This window comes from Hemibagrus wyckioides, linkage group LG05 (assembly GCF_019097595.1).
Source record: "Hemibagrus wyckioides isolate EC202008001 linkage group LG05, SWU_Hwy_1.0, whole genome shotgun sequence".
Classification (NCBI taxonomy): Eukaryota; Metazoa; Chordata; class Actinopteri; order Siluriformes; family Bagridae; genus Hemibagrus; species Hemibagrus wyckioides.
The window spans coordinates 7,595,270-7,612,179 of record NC_080714.1 but is presented as its reverse complement, the minus strand read 5'-3'; the positions used below and the strand labels follow the sequence as shown (position 1 = coordinate 7,612,179).

General features: G+C 35.9%; 3 protein-coding genes across 3 annotated transcripts; 2 read left to right on the top strand and 1 right to left on the bottom strand.

Moving 5' to 3' along the window:
* The first annotated feature begins 793 nt into the window (after window positions 1-793).
* LOC131353389 (rhamnose-binding lectin-like) lies at window positions 794-7,566 on the top strand. Its single transcript, XM_058390387.1, has 13 exons — window positions 794-993; window positions 3,074-3,156; window positions 3,291-3,323; window positions 3,451-3,495; window positions 3,616-3,745; window positions 4,472-4,581; window positions 5,179-5,223; window positions 5,302-5,437; window positions 5,534-5,637; window positions 5,908-5,952; window positions 6,178-6,313; window positions 6,430-6,537; window positions 7,348-7,566. The coding sequence occupies exons 2-12, from the start codon at window positions 3,123-3,125 to the stop codon at window positions 6,533-6,535; spliced, it is 924 nt and encodes a 307-aa protein (XP_058246370.1). The 5' UTR covers window positions 794-993; window positions 3,074-3,122; the 3' UTR covers window positions 6,536-6,537; window positions 7,348-7,566.
* Window positions 7,567-10,282: 2,716 nt separating this feature from the next.
* LOC131353397 (rhamnose-binding lectin-like) lies at window positions 10,283-13,138 on the top strand. The gene is made up of 8 exons (XM_058390397.1): window positions 10,283-10,381; window positions 10,818-10,875; window positions 11,017-11,052; window positions 11,183-11,221; window positions 11,972-12,016; window positions 12,251-12,386; window positions 12,520-12,623; window positions 12,893-13,138. Coding segments are annotated over exons 2-8 (393 nt in total). The 5' UTR covers window positions 10,283-10,381; window positions 10,818-10,844; the 3' UTR covers window positions 12,895-13,138.
* Window positions 13,139-13,423: 285 nt separating this feature from the next.
* On the bottom strand, window positions 13,424-15,099 carry LOC131352890 (polyadenylate-binding protein 3-like). The gene is made up of 3 exons (XM_058389417.1): window positions 15,094-15,099; window positions 14,856-15,026; window positions 13,424-14,043 (listed from the first exon to the last, which is right to left on the bottom strand). The coding sequence occupies exons 1-3, from the start codon at window positions 15,097-15,099 to the stop codon at window positions 13,777-13,779; spliced, it is 444 nt and encodes a 147-aa protein (XP_058245400.1). The 3' UTR covers window positions 13,424-13,776.
* Between the last annotated feature and the right edge of the window lie 1,811 nt (window positions 15,100-16,910).

The following is a 16,910-nucleotide window of genomic DNA, read 5'->3' as shown; positions in this document are numbered from 1 at the left end:
GTGGAAAATGAACTCACTATGGATCATGATAGCACTGTCCTTCTAGGTCACAGCAATCACCCTTTAACCCAGCATCCTTCTAAGTTACAGTGTTTTTGTGTACAGTGTACAGAGTGATTTGTTTGGTTACACTGACATTTTATTTTTACCTTTGCTTCTTCTTAATGGGCTGCGATTGACCAAATATTCAAAGCAAGTCATGTGTATGCATGTGCTACAAGCTCAGATGCAGCACAGCATAGTGTTATCCACCTAATTCCTACACTGAGGCATAGACTGTTTGGAGCCTGTCAGCAGCTTCTGCCATTCAGATGCAGTAGCCTCTCTCCAGCTTCTAAGTGTGAATTGTGGGATCACATTTCCTTCACCACTAGGAGCACGGTCCTAAAAAAAAAAAAATGAAAACATCTTGACAATCTTACTCGAAGACACATAATGGTATTCTATACTGTAGATATATAAATTTAGATATATGCATATACACTTTACACTTTGCAAAAATTCTTGTAAGTTTCTATCGAGGCAATATCTCACTATGGGCTTTAGGGATTTCTTTAAATCCCTTCTCCTTGGGAACAGACGCAGATAGTCCCAATAGCATCTGGTCTTTCTTCCCCATTACATCATCACATTTCGTGTAGTTGTACATTCATTTTATAGATGTCTCGTTTCAGCTGTTCCGGTAAGTCCAGTCCACATTTCGCCACGCAGTTTGTTTGGGCTACTGGTGCTTATCTGTCTCTTTGTGTACATATTCTGACTCAATCAAGGTCGTTTGCAAATCAATATATGGTACAATCACACACTCAATTTCTGGGGATCTGAGAGCTTCAATGGTGTTAAATTTAGTTTAGTAATATCAGTTAAGTTTAGTAATCTAGTAATATCTTTTAATAACTGAAGAACACTTTTTAGCTGCAGGTGAAGAGGATTTAAGGAGAAGATTCAAAGACCTGCCATACAAAATATATTTAATCTGACTGCTCGACATTGGTGAGTTAAAATGAATAGAAACCTATGGCAGCAGAAGAACTAGATTATAAATTAGCAGGGAGCATTTTTAAGCTACTGTCCAGATATTAGACCTCCATGTCAAAAGAACAATTTTAAATGTTAGTAGTACTTCAAGTCTTAAAATAAAAACGGAAATATATATGCAAAATATTTAGTTACAGTACCTCTACACTTAATGATTGTAACTATTTCATTCCTTGTTTATTTTGAACCAGTTATAAACCAGTATTGTCTAACTCAGTATACAGTGTATCTCATGATACCATTTAACTGGCATTATACAGGCAGCATGTTGGGGCAGTGGGTAGCATTACCTGCCTCACAGCTAAAAGCTCCCTGGTTCCTTCCTGCTCAATTACCCCAGGTGTGAATGAGTGTGTGAATATGTACACTACTGCTCAAAAGTTTGGGATCACTCAAAAAATTGTATTTATTTTCCAAGGACACACACATGAAATTAGTCTGAATAGAAAATATAGCAAAAGAACAGGACATGCTGACATGTCAGAGTTAGAAATAATGATTTTGATGGAAATAATGAATGTTTCCTTCATCGAAAAAAAGCCACCTTTGCAGCAATTAGTGTGGTCCTCACCAAATTCTATGAACAAACAAATTATCTCAGATGACAACAACAACAACAACAATAGATTTTATTATACAGAAATTTCCCCCCAGAATAAACCAACATGTAGAAACCAGGTGGCAAAAACAGCTTAACAAAAATTCTAAAAAAAAGTAAACACTTCTACTACTACAAAAAAGGTAATAATCAGCTAGGTGTTACTAATGAAATATACAAGATTAGTCAATCACCAATAAGCGTGACTACCTCTATAATATGTGTATATATATATTTTAATGTGATGTTGATACTCTATTTGCTCTGAGCTCTATATCCAGCAACAGAGACCAACTAGACACAGTCAAGTGACAGTCATGCAGTCACAATCCCAATCTGATAAATTCATAATTCAGAAAAGCACCAACTAAATACAAAATGCACCAACTTAAAAACTACAAACGCAGCAATTAAATACAAATGCAAGCTAAAAGAGAAAAGCTTCATACATGCATCTAAAATACAAGCAAAATGAGTACTGATGGAAATATGGTATGAGAAGAAGAAGAAGAAGAAGTTGAAGAAGAATATAATAATGTAAAAATTTAGATGAGAATTTGGGATCCTGGAGAAAGAGAGAGGTTGGACATGTGCTCCTAAGTTATGTTTACTGCCAAACCAAAACTGTTTGGTTTCATCATTGTGTGGATTTGTGCAAACATACTTATCACTAGTCCAGTGTTTCTCAATCTGTCTCATAGTTTCAAGGGGTCCATTGAATAAAATAAGTAAATATTCAGTAAATAATTTTTAGGTCTATAAAAAATTTAAGAAAAACCATAGAATTGCTATATGTTTATTTCCTAAATGAATTTATAAGCTTAGTCATTTGCATTCACAGCTCTTTCACTGATATAGTTTAGCGTATTTATTCCGGTGTGCCCTTGATCTAAGTTCACCCTGATTAATTGTTGCGTAAATTGAAATGTTGATGTCTAGTGTGAATAGCAGGGAGCATATCAACTCTAATAGTAAAGTGAAAATTGATTGACACTGACACTATTTCAAACTTTTTGGTTAATGAAAACCTGTACTGAAGACTAATGATACATTTATATGTATTATATATGTACATTATAAGTAATGTACAATATAAGTTTGTTCACACAGGTGAGAGAGAGTGTGTGTGTGTGAGTGTGTGTGTGTGAGTGTGTGTGTGTGTGTGTGTGTGTGTGTGAGAGAGAGAGAGAGAGAGAGACAGAGAGTTTTGTGCAGTTCAGTTCTGGGTGTGTGTGTGACTGTGTTAGAGAGATTGGCTTATCAGAAAACTGCAAAAATGTGCAGTACTACGAGTTCTACAAGTATTCCTAATAAAGTGGACAGTAGGTGTACACTGCTTTATTCTGTAAGGTTAGGAGTCCTTTTGTAAAAGGAAATATTTTGGTATGTCCTGGTACTCAACATGTACGTTTATATGTATAAATATATCGATTACAGTGTTTCAGTGCTTGAAGTTCCAGCTTCAGCTCCAAATCCATTTAAAATCATGATACTCTTCCTGAAGCTCACTCTACTCACCTGTAAGTCTCTTCCAATGATTTTCCAAATAATAAGTAATACCTTGGGTATAAATGGCTTAAATGCATCATAATGGTAGAACTAGTATGATTTCTGTTAATCTTTTAATAGTAAGGTACCTTTTTTTGCTTTACAGTCATTGCAGCTCAGAGCTTGTTTGTTGCTGGAGGTAATATTTGAATGCATTCAAAAGCCAACATTAAAGAAACAAACACTAATATGTGATAATGGAGAACCTAAGGAAATAATTCAGGCTAATATGTTTAAAGATCTGTGCAAATAATCTATCCATCTAGAGAATATAATTACCTGCGATGATGATATCCAGCAGCTTGCTTGTGGTAAGCTTCAGTTCTCCAACAGTATATTATGCGTCTAGGATAGTGCTATAAAACTTTTATTTATTATCATAGGAAAACATGTATCGCAGTACTATGATACATTTATAAATATGTTTTCAGACACCGGACTGATATTAGTGAAGTCTTCTTTGTATGGCCGTACTGACAACGATACCTGTGGTATTAGCTGGGACCCATTTAACCCTGTCAATACCAGCTGTTCTTCGAAGATTTCCACTATTGCTGATAGGTACTGGTTTCCTTGGCTTGGAATATACATGCAGTGATTTAGTTAATGAAACAATTAAATAATTAAATCCATAGTGGTGTGATGTGGCCTTTAAGCAGAGTTACTGCAATCAGCACATATATAACTTGCACATAAAAACACGCCCTGAAGTGTTTTATTCTGCTTCTATGGTATCCTTTGTCATTAAAAACAGGTCAAGCTTTTATTCATTTATAATTTATATTTATATATATTTTTAAAATTGTACTTTTATACATTTAATATTGTGGGACATTTACAGAAAAAGTTAGCTAATAAATACCTATCTTTTGAATTAAAACTGGTACAAAAGGCAAAGCTTCTGAGATAGTGGAAATGAATCAACACCTTGCAGCCAATCAGATTTGAGAATTCAAATCAACAGATTTGACCACTGTGGTGTGATAGGGATAAAAATCTATATCTAGATTTTTATAAAGCTGATTTGTGATATAGCTTATATAGCTATATAATTTTGTGATTTTAATAATTTCAGTGATTATTTATATTATCTTTACATTTTTCTATACTGTTAACAAATCTTAAAGTTCTCTCTTACTAGCTCTCTCTCTCTCTCTCTCTCTCTCTCTTTACCGACATCACTCTCAGAGAGTTGCCTGCCCCATTCCTAACAAAATATTAATCTTAGTTTTCCTATAAGATGAAGATAACCCTGCTGAAAGTGTTTGGTCTGTTTATCCCGAACAGATGCAATGGACTAAGAGTGTGTGAGGTAAAGACAGCTTTACTTTATACCCCTGACCCATGTTATGGAACTTACAAGTACTACAACACCACTTATGAGTGCATCAGTGGCCGTAAGTAGTCTATAGAGAAAGGGATTGGTGGACTCTTATGTAACCGACACAATATTTGCTGCTAACATACTGATACTGATCCAGTACTGACATTCTCTCAAGAACCAAGCTAAATTTGTCCTAGCTTCTGCTGCCAAATTCTTCAACTGTATTTCTGTGTACCCTGTGGGGACATGGTAGCTTAGTGGTCAAGGTGTTGAATTACTGATTGGAAGGTTGTGAGTTCAAGCCCAGGTCCACCAAGCTGGGCCCCTGAGCAAGGCCCTTAACCCTTAATTCCTCACTTGTATAGAAAATTAGCTGAATTGTAAGTCGCTCTGGATAAGGGCATCTGCTAAATACCAGAAATGTGTTGTCTCAGTCTACATGAAATTTGTTCAAAGTGTTGATAATAACACAAAGTATTTGTTTAGAAAATATATATTTTGAATCCAATCTACTACTGACCCATTGCAGTACTGGATTGGACTATCTAAGTGTTTGTTTAAAAACATGTAGCATAATTTTTGGGTTGTTTTTATAATTATATAATATGTATTTATGGTTTATTGCTGTACTAGTTAATCACATTGCATGCACTTTTTCCCCTTCCTTTAGGAGTCGCTGTGATCTGTGAGCGTGGCTACAGCACACTGGACTGCGGTACTTCATTGGGTCTTTCTCTTTATTTTCTTTTGATGTTGCCATTAATCCAGTAGTTTTATTGGTGTCTCTGTGCAGGAGACGGAACTATTCAGATCATAAATGCGAACTATGGCCGCAGTGATTCAGTAACCTGTTCCAATGGACTTTCTAACAGCTTGATTCAGAACACCAACTGTTTCGCTCCAAAAACATCCTCAAAAGTGGCCACACTGTAACTTTTTATGCTTGTTTTTTCCAATAAATGTTTTACTTAGATTCACTTTTACCGATTTATTAAGTGACTAATTTATCTTACTTTCTTTAAAAGCTGTAATGGACAGAGCAGATGCACTGTAGAAGCTTCATACAGCATCTTTACTGACCCTTGCAGTGAGACTGTTAAATACCTCACTGTGTCCTACATGTGCACTAGTAAGTAAGCTATTTCTCCTTTAATAGTCTCCTTTTACTTAATTAATTTTGGGTAATCAGACATGAACTTAAGGTTTTTTTTTTTTATCCATTCATAGTATAAATGTTACAAATTAGTAACGATAAGTTAAAGATTTTTAATATGTACATCTATAGTTTGTATCATTTTGGTTGTAAGATTTTGTTTAAAAAATTTGGATTAAAAGTGGGTTTTAGAAATTATGTGAAAATAATGTTTAATATATATACAAGCCAACAAATTTCCTACAGGAACGACTGTGACCTGTGAACACAATACTGCCGTGCTGACATGCGGTTTGTACTCTTTTCCCCTTTATTATTTCTTATCTACCCTTTATATCTACTTATTATGCAGCATGTTATGTAATAAAGAAAAAGTACAATACCTATTATAAAACAAAGACTTTAAGACAATATCTTATTTTCACCAAGTTAATCTTTTGTCCACTGCTTTTCTTTGTAGCTGTTAAGTTTTAATAAGTACATTTTTTCCCCCTTGGGCCAAAATTCTAATTCTAGGTGCTCACCGTATAAAGATCATCAGTGCTAACTACGGACGAACTGATTCCACCACATGTTCTTCAGGACGACCTACCAGTCAAATCACCTATACAAATTGCTATTCACCTGACGCAGTAAATAAAGTTGCAGCTAGGTAACAGAAGTATTAACTGAAGTGTCATCTTTATAATTGCTATACAAGACTATTATCATTATAATACAATACTAAAATCTATGGAGAAAATTCAAATGAAAATCCATTTTCTGCAGATGTGAGGGACAGAGCAGGTGTGAGGTGCCTGCGACAAACAATTTCTTCTCTGACCCTTGTGTTGGCACCTTTAAGTACCTGACAATTGCATACTCCTGTATTTAACCGTAAGTTTCTCCCTCTCATATATCTAAAGCCCAAGAATCACTTAGTAGTGAGGGCAATGTAGATTGTTTATACATTGAAATACTGTATTATGATATATAGTATACTGTATTTATATAATAGTAAACAATTTAAAACTTTGTAACATGCCAGGACCGAGGACTTTCTGGGTTCTGACTGACTGTTTATAGCTGCTATAAAACAAGTGATAAAAAGAAACAATTAGTCACTTATCTTGCTCATTATTCAATTAATTAATACATATATAAATAAATATTTGAATATAATTAATTGCATTAATTAAATTAAATTAAATGAGATTCAATGAATCAGTGATAATTATAAGTTAAAGTTATAATACTTATATACTATTATACTTATATATAATACTTATATAGTTATAAGTTAATTACTTATAATAAAACTTTACTTTTATGTTACTTATATAGTTATAAGTTAATTAATTATAATAAAACACATCTATTATTTGGAAATAATCAACTTTAGGGTGATTAGTCAGTTTTCTACACCAGCCCATATTTTATTTCTTATTTAAGTCAAAAACCAACAATTCACAATAAAATAATTTAAAGGTCAAGGTAGATGGATAAATAATGAAATAAAGAGAAACATCTTTAAATATTATTTTTTTATTAAATGTAAAAAGATGATTAAGATGATTATATATGAATATAAATTGCAATCACAAATTTTATTTTAAATACAAAGATTCAGAACTTTAAATACATGCTTTCAGCCTTAATCTGAATGACTATATTTTCCCCCCTTGTTCTTTTTGCTACTGTTCACAGAGCAACTCAAGGGATTCCAGCTTTCTCCCCAGTCTCTTCAACCTGAAAAAGAATTAGACCAAGATTTAGATACACAAACGTGCAGAGGATGGGGTGCAGGAGTTTTTTTTTGTTGGTGCACTTAATATTTGCATATTATACTAACTGCTGTAATGATTTCATTTTCAAATGTACTTGTTATTGTTACAATAATTGGCAATAAAGATCATCTAAACGCAAGCATAACAGAGCAGAGTTTATTGAAATTCAGGCAGTTCATGTAACTGTAGGCAGTTATTGATCAATCCTTGGTCTAATAAACGTTTCAAACACAAGCAGACAGGTGCAAAACGTAATCTAAAGGCAGAATACATACGCAATGCCTTATCTGCAGTCATTTGAGGTGGAAAAGTTAGTTACAATAATTATGCAGGGTGTCTTAAAAGTCTCCATACATAGAAGAAATTAAGGCTTTGTAGCAAAATGTCTTTCAAAACTTTTTTCTTATGGCTGGCTGTGGAAGCTGTTGCAAGGTTGCAATGAACCCGATGTCTTAACACTAGTTCATCATTGATGGGAGAGATAACTCTATGCACATTTACAAAGTATTATGTAGAGGATGTTTTGTAACTAGAGTTACATTTTGTTTTATATTTCGCTAATGTATGGAGACACATGAGAAGCACAGAACAGCCAGTGAAACAGGAAGGAAAATCAGACTCTTGTGTAATATAATAGTCTTTCAAAAATTAAAATTGAATAAAGCCTGTGGCTGCAGAATTATTCATCAGTGCTGTTATTACGACAGCTGTGATTCAGCGTAACAAAATATTGCTATTCGGTATTTCATGTAGTGAACACAAGTGCAGTGCAGTGATATTAACAGAGAAATTTTATACTCTTGGAGTAATTTTGTGAACATTTTAGCTGTATATATTTATACAACACTAACTACCATCTTAACTACCATCTTAGTGCCCCAGTGTTTTTCAAATCTATATACAACAATGAATGCCAGTTTATTAGGTTTGAAGACAACCTGCTGTAGAATGATAAAGTGCTCTTCCGCTTCAGAAAGCATACAGTGAGGGAAAGAATGATTTGATCCCCTGCTGATTTTGTACGTTTGCCCGCTGACAAAGAAATGATCGGTCTGTAATTTTAATGGTAGGTGTATTTGAACAGTGAGAGGCAGAATAACAACAAAAAAAATCCAGAAAAACGCATTTCAGAAAAGTTCTACATTGATTTGCATTTTAATGAGTGAAATAAGTATTTGATCCCCTATCAATCAGAAAGATTTCTGGCTCCCAGGTGTCTTTTATACAGGTAAGGAGCTGAGATTACAGTAGGAGCACTCTCGGGGAGTGCTCTTAATCTCAGCTCCTTAACTGTATGAAAGACACCTGTCCACAGAAGGAAGCAATCAACCAGATTCCAAACTCTCCATCATGGCCAAGACCAAAGAGCTGTCCATGGATGTCAGGGACAAGATTGTAGACCTACACAAGGCTGGAATGAGCTACAAGTCCATCGCCAAGCAGCTTGGTGAGAAGGTGACAACAGTTGGTGCGATTATTCCCAAATGGAAGAAACACAAAAGGACTGTCGATCTTCCTCGGTCTGGGGCTCCATGCAAGATCTCACCTCATGGAGTTTCAGTGATCATGAGAACGGTGAGGAATCAACCCAGAATTACACTGGAGGATTTTGTCAATGATCTCAATGCAGCTGGGCCCATAGTCACCAAGTAAACAATTGGTAACGCACTACGCCGTGAAAGACTGAAATCCAGTAGCGCCCGCAAGGTCCCCCTGCTGAAGAAAGCACATGTACAGGCTCATCTGAAGTTTGCCAGTGAACATCTGAATGATTCAGAGGAGAACTGGGTGAAAGTGTTGTGGTCAAATGAGACCAAAATCCAGCTCTTTGGCATCAACTCAACTTGCCGTGTTTGGAGGAGGAGGAATGCTGCCTATGACCCCAAGTACACCATCCCCAGGTGACGGGACAACTGCACCGCATCAAAGGGACGATGGATGGGGCCATGTACCGTTAAATCTTGGATGAGAACCTCCTTCCCTCAGCCAGGGCATTGAAAATGGGTCGTGGATGGATATTCCAGCCTGACAATGACCCAAAACATACAGCCAAGGCAACAAAGGAGTGGTTCAAAAAGAAGCACATTAAGGTCCTGTAGTGGCCTAGCCAGTCTCCAGACCTTAATCCCATAGAAAATCTGTGGAGGGAGCTGAAGGGTCAGCCACAACACCTTAATGACTTGGAGAGGATCTGCAAAGAGGAGTGGGCCCAATTCCTTGAGATGTGAGATGTGTGCAAACCTGATGGACAACTACAAGAAATGTCTGAAGTCTGTGATTGCCAACAAGGGTTTGCCACCAAGTCATGTTTTGCAAAGGGATCAAATACTTATTTCACTCAATAAAATGCAAATTAATGTATAACTTTTTTGAAATGTGTTTTTCTGGATTTTTTTGTTGTTATTCTGTCTCTCACTGTTCAGATAAACCTACCATTAAAATTACAGACTGATCATTTCTTTGTCAGTGGGCAAACATACAAAATCAGCAGTGGATCAAATCATTTTTTCCCTCACTGTATGTATAAACTGACTCCAGGTAAACTTACTGTTCATACTGAATTATATCTATATATATGTCTCCTTTTTACCTTTGGCAAAGAAGGCCAAATGTTCTAGATGACAAAACAGTTTCTACTAGTGCATCGCTGTTGTCTACATATGAGCACTAACTATATGCTAAAACTGGGGAATATCTGCAATATCTATTATGAAGCAATAACCTAAATAGTGCAAGAATACAGAATGAGGAATAACTACAACTCTTGCGTCCAACTGTGCACAATAACTAATTCTTGTACAATTATGGTGAATAGGAGGTAAAGCTGAAGGGGATAGGATAGACTTGCGTATATGTATGTGTATATATATATATGCACGCATTAGTTCAGCTTAGGGGAAGCTGCACTGTTTTAACATCAGAGCAGGGAACCTGCTAGTGCTGAAAGATTATATGTAAGTACTTTATTCTGTTAAGCATGGATCCATGGATCCATAAGTAACTGAAGTTTTGGAATATAATACAAAGTGTAGCATTCATCATCATTATTAGCAAGAATAACAAATATAAGTATTCAATTATATATAACATATACCATAATAAGTATTTAGTCAAGTATTGTTACATCTTGGGTTCCCAAACATTTTGGGGTAAACATCCCCAAATGGATAGAATACATTTTCACAGTATTTTCTTTTCAAATTTCCTATTTATAACATTGTTGTAACATTTAGTTTTATGTTAGTATCATATGCATGTTTAACATAAGTGACTAAAAACTTTTATATATGTCAGGGAAAAGAATAAAAGCGTAGCAATGTAGTCTTTGTATTAGTTTTTTTTTTTAATTATGATTTGTTTCCTGGAAATATTAATTGATCTGTGGTGCAGCTCTGTGACTTTGACTCAGCCAGCATCATGATGCTCCTGAAGCTCACATTATTCACCTGTAAGTTTCTTTCATAACTTTTTCATATAAAAGCAATGCATGTGATAAGCTACCTCTTGCATCCTAACAGAAGAAAGAGTCAACAATGAATAGAATTTATGGTCTTTTGATAGTAATCTATGTGTTTGTTTTTCTTTTCAGTATTTATTGCCTTTCAGGACCTGCATGTGTCTGGAGGTAATATCTGAATGCATACAAACAATGACATTTTTACAACTTTATATATAATATAAACTAATAGAAATGGTTTCTCAGATGGTATTTCAGGTTTACTTGCTCAAATATCTGTATAATAATCTCTTCCTAGAGAATCAAGTTACCTGTTATCCCCGGCACCGTGTTTGCCGTAAGTTTAAACATCCCACATTCTCCAAAACATATAATTAGCCGACAATGCAAACATTTTCTTATGATTTCTTATGAAACTAGACATTAAAATACTGGGATCAATTTTTCAATTTTGTCTTTCAAGTTGAATATATAAACTTACTAAAGTTACTAATCAGAAAGTGAATGTGAATAAATACTTTACTTTTAATAAATATTTACTGAATAAATACAATACACAAACTTGTTTTGCTCTTGCACAAAAAAGACTGGTTTATGGAGATAAGAAGGCTTAAGTAACTCAAATAGTCACTCTTTATATCTGTGATGAGCAGAACAGCATCTTTAGTAGTTATAGGTTTAGGATGGCAACATCAATGTAACCAGCAAGTGTTGAACAATTTCCTACCTATTATACAGAAAAGTGTATATATATTTTAATATTAGTTTTCCTCTCCTTTAAAGTGTATTTGATTGATATTTGGAGCATATAATTATAACAAGAAGGGCTAGACTTGCATAATGCAGTTGGCATAAAGTTTTATTTGTTCTACCCATCTTTCTCTTCCCTTTTCCCTCACTTTCATTTTTTCTCTTTTAAAACATTTCCCTCTTTCTCTTTAACATTTGGATTTTAACCATATTAAGGAAATTATTTGAAAGTGATGTTTGCAGTATGTGTAACAAGTGTCATGTAAAATATAAAATAACAATCTAAACAAAAAACTAAAGAATTAATTGTATTTACTATTCAATTTGTTTTCTGCAGCAATAGTTGTTACCTGCGATGGTGGTACTGCTGTGCTGAACTGCGGTTTGTTATTTTTTCCCCCTCTTATTATCTACCTATAAAATTGTACTATAAAATAAGTACATAAAAGATTATATCATACACTTTCTATTATAGAACATTGATTTTAAGACAATATCTCATTAGAGTCTGTCAATTAGCATAGCTTCATCACAATTTTGGTCCTTTTCCCCTTGCTTTTACTTTTGGCTTATTAGTTTTAAAAGCCTATCCTTGCCCAATTTTTTTAAATTTTAGGTTATCGTCGTATAAAGATCCTCCGCGCTTTCTATGGCCGAAGCGATTCCACCACATGTGCTGCAGGTCGACCTTACGATCAGATCACTAACAAAAGTTGCTCCTTGGCCAATGCAAGTCAGATTATTGCATCTAGGTAACTGATAAGTATTAACTGATGTGTGACTTTCATTATTATTTTTTTTATTATTGCAAATTACTATTATTGTTAACATACATTGCTGATTTTTATAAAAAAACAATTCAAATGAAAAAACATTGTTTTGCAGATGTAATAACAGGAATGTTTGTGAGGTGCCTGTTACAACATCTATTTTGCCTGACCCCTGCTTTGGCACTTACAAGTACCTGCGAATTGCTTTCGACTGTAACTGTGAGTTTCATTGTGTGTATATATATATATATACTACATCCCTAAATATAATTTTATATAAAACATTTTTTAAATTAAATATTGGCATAGCTTTTTATTATTTTGAAAAAAATTTTTTTTAATTTTTTTATTATATATATATTTTTTTAAATCTGTCATCTGAATTACTTCAGTTCTCAAGTACATACAATACACACAGTATGAAAGGTATTTTAAGTGCAGCTCTACATGACTAATTTCTTCCCTGTTCTTTTTATTGCTATTGACAGAATACCTTGAAGGATTCGAGATTTCTCCACAGTGGCCTCTCTTCAGTCTGAAAAGGAATCAAACCCTGTCAGCTTGATGAGTTTTGATGTTGGGGTGCTTTATATTTGATTGTTATCAACTGCTGAAATAGCCCAACCCCCCCACCTGAAACTTGTTTATTTGCTTTTACATGCAATGAGTTCTTCCATAATGAATTTTCTTCAATAATAATTCTGCAATAAACTATCCACTAAATGCAAGCATAACATGGATGAGCATTATGTGTGTTTATATGCAGAGCTTCTTAAAATTCAGACAGTTCATGTGATCCAGTGCAGTGATTTTCTGATCTGGGATCTGATAAATAAAGCCCAATAAACATTTCAAACACAGCGCTCAAGAAAAAAGGTGCAAAAGTGTAAAATGCAGGATACAGATCTAGAGCCCAAGAGTGTAATACAATCACACACGGTGTAGAAATTAACAAATTGCACACAGTTTACTGTAGTAAATTTTTACTATTCATAGATATTACATTTCACATACTCAATAAAAAGAAGTCATAAACTAAAAAGAGAAAGATTATTGACAGGATGGTATAGTGGTACAAGCTTGCAGTTAATTAATTATGTAATTTATTGTAAAAAGGAAGTATACAGTTTGAAGTATATGGTACACAGTATGTATATTTGTTCATCTGGTGGCCAGTGCAACAGAGGGACGACCCGAAAGAGAAAAGCAGAGTCATATTACTCTATTACTGTCACAGATACACACTGTGTGTTCAGAATTATTGTGCAGCTATTCAGTTATATATCACAGTAATTCTCCAACTGTTTATCATAGTTTGTATAACCATTGCACCTGATATTTTTCATTTTATTATTGAATTAAATTTCTTGTATTACAAGGTCAGCTGTGACTCACGATGTGAATGGACCCTCTGCAAGAAGCTGTGAGGTCTTGTGTGTGGCTCAGTTGGACTGCTGCTTCTTGTACACTGTTCAGTCTGGGTGAGGGAAGCCTTGCGCTGCTTATTGTTGTTAGCCAGCGTCACATATAGTGGCTTCCTGCCCATCATCCTTCCATTCATCTCTTTAATGGCTGCTTCATTTGGAGAGGAGAAGCTCACAAATCCAAAACCTCGGGAGCGGCCACTCTCCACAGTCACCTGTAGGGGTCAGCAAGGAAATACAGCAAGCACAAAAATTAGTATTACACACATACTGTATGTGGCTAATCTTGAGGAAAAACTAGCAATGTCATTACATCAAAACATAATGAAAATAGCTATATTATGTTAGTGTCAGGGTTCTGGTATTGCACATTCAGTATGAATCTCTTCAGTGTTAATAGTAATTTGAGGTAGCAACCATTCGTTTTAGATACGCAAAGGTGCAGAGGATGGGGTGCAGGAGTTTTTTTTGTTGGTGCACTTAATATTTGCATATTATACTAACTGCTGTAATGATTTCATTTTCAAATGTACTTGTTATTGTTACAATAATTTGCAATAAAGATCATCTAAACGCAAGCATAACAGAGCAGAGTTTATTGAAATTCAGGCAGTTCATGTAACTGTAGGCAGTTATTGATCAATCCTTGGTCTAATAAACGTTTCAAACACAAGCAGACAGGTGCAAAATGTAATCTAAAGGCAGAATACATACGCAATGCCTTATCTGTGTCACGGGTATACCAGACTCCCTCACCAACTAACGCGCCCAATCACCTGAATACTAATCAAGCACACCTGCACCTAGTTGCGTAATCACTTCCACTCCTCTATTTAAGTGCACTCTTTCCACTCAGTCACTGTCTGGTCCCGTACATGGCTCACGTCAAAGACGCCAAGACACCCGCTCCGCCCCTCTATTTACTTCTTCCGTCTCTCTACCTGTTTTGTGAAGTTCAATAAACATACCCATTTGGGTTTTGTTCTAAGTCTGTGTCCAGTCTGGTTAGCGTTACAGAAGACCAGACCTCTAACAGTATGAATCCAGCGGGTTCGGACCCTTTTCCAGAGCTGGTGGAGTCGTTACGGAGGATTCTACAGCCGCCTTCAGAACCCACCGCTTCTCCGCCACCTGCCGCTTCCGCCTCCGTTTCTTCAGCGTTCCAATACTCCGCCAGTCCCGTGGTCAATCCAGCGCCCTACTCTGGTTCAGCGGAGGACTGCAACGGGTTTATATTACAATGCTCGCTCGCCCTGGAGATGCACCCGCATCGTTTCCTTACAGAGAGCGCAAAAATCACATTTGTTCTTTCTCTCCTTTCAGGTCAAGCTCTTCGATGGGCGGAATCCCTCTGGAGTCAGAATGGACCTGTCACCCAATCTCTAGAGACGTTCTTTGCACACTTTACAAAAAAGTTTGAATACTTATTAAACCACAATCAATTTTCTAGTGAAAATTCCATATTTTTTTACCTGGGTTACAGTGATTAACAATGCAGCACCTTTACAGCTGTTATGTATCAGTTTGGTGGAATAAAGACTTCCATCAAATATACAATTTTGCTACATTTTGCAGATGTAATGTTTGTTTATTCATCTGGTGGCCGGTGCAACAGAGGGACGACCTGAAAGAAAAGCAGAGTCATATTACTCTATTACTGTTACAGATACACGCTGTGTTCAGAATTATTGTGCAGCTATTCAGTTATATATCACAGTAATTCTCCAACTGTTTATCATAGTTTGTATAACCATTGCACTTGAGATTTTTCATTTTATTATTGAATTAAATTTCTTGTATTACAAGGTCAGCTGTGACTCACGATGTGAATGGACCCTCTGCAAGAAGCTGTGAGGTCTTGTGTGTGGCTCAGTTAGACCGCTGCTTCTTCTACACTCAGTCCGGGTGAGAAGCCTTGCGCTGCTTATGGTTGTTAGCCAACATCACATACAGTGGCTTCCTGCCCATCATCCTTCCATTCATCTCCTTAATGGCCTTTTCTGCTTCATTTGGAGAGGAGCAGCTCACAAATCCAAAACCTCGGGAGCGGCCACTCTCCACAGTCACCTGTAGGGGTCAGCAAGGAAATACAGCAAGCACAAAAATTAGTATTACACACATACTGTATGTGGCTAATCTTGAGGAAAAACTAGCAATGTCATTACATCAAAACATAATGAAAATAGCTATATTATGTTAGTGTCAGGGTTCTGGTATTGCACATTCAGTATGAATCTCTTCAGTGTTAATAGTAATTTGAGGTAGCAACCATTTGGAAAAAAACACCCAACTACACACTCATCTCCTTGTGCTGCAAGTGCCCACTGGTTTTGACATAATAGAGCAGGTAAGGAGAAGTTTTTTTTTAAAAAAAAAAAAAAAAAAGAAATGTAGGGTTTTGTAATTTTAGGTGACCTTTGCACTGATTATGTATGGGGTTTGACCTGTTGTTCCCTCAGGTGTTCAGTTTCAGTCCGTCCAGTTACTAAGATGTCATCCAGGTAACAATGGACATTTGACAGACCCGGCAATGCTTGGTCCATAGCTCTCTGGAATATGGCTGGTGCCGAAGCAATCCCAAATGGAAGGCGGTTGTACTGGAATAGCCCTTTCTGGGTGGAAATTGTAAGAAATTGCTTGGACTCCTCCTTAACCCTCATCTGAAGGTATGCATGTGACAAATCCAATTTACTGAAACATTGTCCTCCTGATAGTGAGACAAACAAATCCTCAGTGCGTGGAAGAGGATAGTGTTCAGTGTGCAGAACGGGGTTAACAGTCACTTTAGTCACCACAGATGCGTACAGATCCATATTTCTTTACAACTGGGACTATAGGGGTAGCCCAATTGCTGTACTGTATAGGGGACAATACCCCAATTTCTGTGAGATGGTTCAGTTCGGCCTCGACCTTTGGGCGGAGTGCATACGGAACAACCCTGGGCTGGCAATTTTGGTTTGTGCTCAGATTTCAATGTTTTCGCTTTGATATTTTTCATTTCTCCCAACTGATGTGAAAAAATGGCAGCATGTTTCTGCAACACTGTTTCTAGTGTGTTCACTTTTACTGTTAATTTCCAATT